This window comes from Setaria italica, chromosome V (genome assembly GCF_000263155.2).
Source record: "Setaria italica strain Yugu1 chromosome V, Setaria_italica_v2.0, whole genome shotgun sequence".
In the NCBI taxonomy this organism is placed as follows: Eukaryota; Viridiplantae; Streptophyta; class Magnoliopsida; order Poales; family Poaceae; genus Setaria; species Setaria italica.
Genome location: NC_028454.1, coordinates 12,646,891 through 12,651,758, shown reverse-complemented (window position 1 = coordinate 12,651,758; position 4,868 = coordinate 12,646,891). Strand labels below are relative to the sequence as shown.

At 52.9% G+C, this 4,868-nt stretch overlaps 1 protein-coding gene across 1 annotated transcript; it reads right to left on the bottom strand.

The window, feature by feature from the left end:
• Window positions 1-1,351: 1,351 nt before the first annotated feature.
• Window positions 1,352-3,385, bottom strand: LOC101784342 (B-box zinc finger protein 22). The gene is made up of 3 exons (XM_004968504.4): window positions 2,930-3,385; window positions 2,238-2,804; window positions 1,352-1,968 (listed from the first exon to the last, which is right to left on the bottom strand). Exons 1-3 carry the CDS (start codon window positions 3,113-3,115, stop codon window positions 1,726-1,728), a joined length of 996 nt encoding a protein of 331 aa, XP_004968561.1. The 5' UTR covers window positions 3,116-3,385; the 3' UTR covers window positions 1,352-1,725.
• Between the last annotated feature and the right edge of the window lie 1,483 nt (window positions 3,386-4,868).

The following is a 4,868-nucleotide window of genomic DNA, read 5'->3' as shown; positions in this document are numbered from 1 at the left end:
TGTCCTCTCTGCCAAGTATGTTTATGTGGGCAAAATTCGAAGGAATAAGAATTGTGGTCCATAGCACGTGCACCTTCGACATGTTAAAGATAGTAGACTAAAGGAGATGATGCAAGAGCAACTGTTGAAGGGGCTTCCTCACGTGGGCATTCGATAAACGTGATCGTGCTGGCTGTCAATATAACAAGCCGCATCAACTATGGTACAAGGAGTCAGAACATCGATCCAAGATGGCATTAGAGCTCATACACACTGATGTTTTTGTCCAGTCAAGAAAATTTCTATAGGAGGGATGAGCTATGTGAATAATTATTTTTACTAACCACTTTATTAGGTATGTTTGGGTTTAGTTTATGGAAGAGAAGCTTGAGGCTTTCACAAAGTTCAAAGAGGTCAAGGAAAAGATAGAAGGTGAGATCAACATAAAAATTCCGTGCTTCCAACTGACGCTAAGAAAGAGTATATATAATATATTAGAGCTCACTATTGATCTTAAAGAGCACAAGATAAGAAGGCAATTGACTTGCCCCAACACTCCTCAACAAACTGAAGTGGCAAGCTGCAAGAATCGCCATCTTGCTAAAACTTGCAGAAGCATGCTCCACGCCAAGTGTATACTTGGAAGGTTCTGGGCCTACATGAGGACAACGACCTATGTCTCGCCTATGCGGCCTCAAGCCAAAACAGGATTCATGTTGCAATGGAAGGTGAAGTTAGTAGTTAACCGTATTTGACTATGTTTGCTATATATTCATACCTAATCACCCGAGGAGAAAACTTGAGAGAAAAACAATTTAGTGTGTCTATCGACAATGATGATGCACGGAAAGGCTGGATGCTATTATCCAACCATGGAAAGTGCCACACCGCAATTAATATGGTGTTTGACGAGCCTCTTGGTCGCTTGAAAAGGTTGAGCTTCCGGAATCTCATAGTTTGAAGAAGTTCCGAAAGAAATTTCAGAAAAAGGGAACCGTCGAACATGCACTATTATTATTCAAGTGAAGACAAAACCCGTCCACAAAGCAAAGCCAAACCCACCTTTCGCTAATTTTGTGCTTTTTAGTGCCCATTTGATCATTCTTTTCCCCCACAGTGGCCGATCCTATTTTTTTCCCCTACCACCCCTTTGATGTTTCGCGCTTTCTGGGCACTCGTTTAGGCCTTTTCACTTCCTGTGGCCTATATAGCACTTGTTTTCGGAGGCCCGTGTTGTTTTTTCTGTCCTGGGCCTAGTCCATTTTGTGTGCTTGTTTCGTCTCCTTTCTCCATCACGATTTTTATGTGTAATCTACCTTACCCCGCTTGTGCGGCGGAGTGGTTTGGCATGCAGTCAATCAACAAATTAGTGTGACAATTAACAGATGCACGGTGTCTGTCATTTGGAGCTTTATCATGATTACCCTCGTGACAGCCCAGCAGATTCACCTTTTTATTCTTCATCTTTACTCTTTTTTTTCTGACACCTCGAGATAACAAAACCAACGTACATAGTCACACAGAAATCTCCTAGTTAATCAGGTTCATCGACTAGCAACTACAAGTGCTATCTCTGTCTGCTTCATCTGATCTTCTCCAAGCAACCCTCACTCTCGATCTTGTCCTACGAGCTACTGACTCCTCACCATGGAAGTACACGCCAGCAAATCTTTTGTTTCTTGCAAGCCTACACACCCCAGTACACCACTCCAGTACTGAAGGAGACGCCTCTCTTTCCCTATCTTGTCACGTCAACATCTCCTCCGGCGCGGAGATGTCCGGCACGGACACCGCGGCGGTGTCGGCGGCGGCGGCGCCGTGGCGCGGGCCGCCCTGCCAGTGGAGGCCCGAGGCCGTGGGCGGGGAGGGGAGCTCCGGCACGGACCAGTGGTGGAACTCCGGCACCTGCCCGAAGAAGTCCTGCGCCGTGTCCGACGACGACCGGCCCGCCGGCGACCCGTCGGTGCTCCCGAGCTTCCCGCTGTCAGCCTGAAAATGGATGCATGGAGCACTGTCAGCTTTGTGTTCAGGAGAAAATTCAGAAACATATATATTCAGAGGCAACCTGTTGCCAAAAAAATTCAGGGAATCTTTACATGAGCAACAAGATAAATAAACTCTGGAGTAGAGGCTTGACATTTAACAGGAACTCAAATTTCCAACGGAAAATGCGTGCCAAGAAAACTCTGCAGATAAAATTTGAGAAATTGGGAGGCCCATTCAGTGGTCACATGCTGAAAAAAAAAATCAGTACTGACCTTGGACGTTCCATTTTCGGTGAAGCCGAGGCCGGTGTTGAACTCCGAGAAGCCGAAGAACTCGTCCAGCGGCCAGTCCGGCATGCCCCCTGCAAGGCCGCCCTGGACGGTGAACGCCGCCGCGAGTGGCCGCCGGGGGCTCCGCTTGGACGGGGTTCTGGTCACGTGCGCCTCCGCCGCGGGTCTCGGCACCGGAGCGCTGAACTGCTCGTCGACGAGCGGCCAGTCCGGCAGGTTCCCGGCGATGCCGACGTCCGGACCGCCGGCCACCGCCCAGTCGATGTCGTCGTCGCTGTAGAGCGGTGCCGGGCTGGTGCGCGCCTTCTTGGCGGGCGGCGGCAGGGGCGTTGGGAGGGGAGCTGCTGGTGCTGGTGCTGCGGAGGCGGCGGAGGTCGGGGGATGCGGCTGCTCCGGGTCCTGGGCGTCGGGCTGCAGGCCGACCTGGACGCCGGTGAGGAGGAACCTGCGGTGCCCGGAGACGAAGGCGTTGGCCGTGTGCACGACTACGTCGCAGCTCCGGCAGAGCAGCGCGCGGTCCTCGACGCAGAAGAAGTAGGCGTGGGACTCCTGGCGGGAGAGCAGAGCGTGGCGTCACTCAGGCCGTTGCCCGTGGCGCGAAAGAAGGAAAAAAATATCTTCCTTTTTTCCCCCACAGAGATTGTGAGGAAGGTGCTAGAACATACGGTACATACCTGGCAGATGTCGCAGGTGGGCGCGGAGGCGGCGGCGGGCGGGTGGAGCGGGAGGCGGCGGTGCTTGCCGGCGAGGCGGTTGGCGGCGTGCACGTCGCGGTCGCAGCGCGCGCAGAGGGCGGCCTCGTCGGCGCAGCAGAGCACGCGCGCCTCGGCCGCCTCGCACGCGGAGCAGAGCACCTTCATCGATCGACCAGCCGCCGGCGGCGCCGCCGCTGCTGCGGCGAATGGATTGGATAGCTGCTGGCAGAGGAGAGGGTGGATAGTTGCGGGGGCGGGGAGGAAGCTGGTTTTGTCGGGTGGCGGTGGTCGGCTTGGATCCCGGAGCGGTCAGCGTCACGCACGCGGGCGGTTGGGAGGTGAGGTGAAGCTGCGTCCCCGGCAGCGGGGCGGGAAGATATTATCGCGGCAAGGGAGAGGGAGATGGTGGTGAGGCGACGTCGCCCGGCAGCCCAGGTGGGAGAGCAGAGTGCTTGCTGATTTGGCTCGCCGGGGTAGGGCCGGACCCCCGTGGCAGGCACGCTGAATGCCGGCATGGATGGCTTATCGTCCCGACGCCGACGCGGCGAGAGCGACCGCGCCGGAGCGTGTGGCGGTGTGGGAGCCAGCGGTGGCACCAAGTGCGCTGCCGCGCGCGGGATCCGATGGCGACGGCGATGCTAGCTTGGGCGATACGCCGAGATTCCGATCCCCGACCGCTGAGCCGCGCGCGTCACCCCTGACGCGCCCCTCGCGTCGGCAATTCGGCTCGCGTCTGCTCGGGGTGCTCTGAGCCTGAGCGCATCTCGCTCCTACACATGTTCCACCAATGCACCATGGATCCTGCTCGGCAGCTGCTCTCCACGTACCCCTATCATCTGTGGTCCTCTTTGTCCAATGTTCCGAGGAACGGAATCCTTCCACTGCTCGGAGTTTCAGTCTCTCAGTCCACCATGGTTACAACGACGTACTAGTAGCTAGCAAACGCTACCGTATCAAACGTACCACCACACAGGTACGACGAAAAGTCCCAAAAGAAAAACCAAGAGAAAGAAATGGAAAACATCGAATTCCTTAGCACCCCAAGGGCCGGGTGCACCCGATCCTTTCTGGACGCGTGCCTTCGCGATTTTTAAGATAGCCCAATCACTCGTCTCCGGTCTATTAATGCGAGCCGACGACCCTGGAGCCTGGACACACACTCCAAACCTGCTAGCGCGGCGCGTTCACACACGAGGGCTCGCTAGTCGGTCGTCCGTGTCTGAAGAAAATAAGAAAAGGGCGGACAATTCCGATTGCTCGGTTCCATCATAGGCCTTCACCACTAGCACAACACAAGGAATTGGCTGCGTTTGGGCCTCTGTGTGTGTAATATCACTTCTCTCTTCTTGGGTCAACAAATCTTCTATCCATTGAATATTCTGGAATTTTTTTTATATTTTTTATTTTAACATTTTGCAGAAATATATATAGTCAAACAAAAAAATTACAAAACTAGGCTATTATCACCGGCCCAGCCGGCGGAAGGCCTTACCACCGGCCCAGGCGGCGGTAAGGCCGGTTGGGCCGGCGGAGGAGCCTTACCGCCGGCCCAGCCGGCAACAAGGGGTACACCCCTCCGCACCATACTTTCAAAAATTCATAACTAATTCATATCAACTCGGATGAAGATAAAATTTATATGAAACTTTTAGATCTTGACGAGATCTACAACTTTGTAGTTAACACTTTTTTCATTTAATGTCATATTGGTGCTCAAATAATCGACATAAGTTTCAGATCTAAAAGTACAATTTTTAGATCTCAAATTGGGCAGCACACTTTCAAAAACTAATAACTAATTCATATGAGCTCCGATAGAAATAATATTTGATATGAAAATTGTATCCCTTCGACGAGATTTACAACTTTTTATTTCAAGCTACTTTGATGTTGGAGCAGGTATTTGCTGAAATGAGTC

Bases quoted from the DNA above. Each gene is read 5' to 3' on its own strand.
- LOC101784342 (XM_004968504.4), bottom strand. From the start codon at position 3,115: ATGAAGGTGCTCTGCTCCGCGTGCGAGGCGGCCGAGGCGCGCGTGCTC. The intron at 2,805-2,929 runs GTATGTACCGTA...CTCTCCCGCCAG, and splicing joins CCACCTGCGACATCTGCCAG to GAGTCCCACGCCTACTTCTT. The intron at 1,969-2,237 runs GTCAGTACTGAT...ATCCATTTTCAG, and splicing joins CCGAAAATGGAACGTCCAAG to GCTGACAGCGGGAAGCTCGG.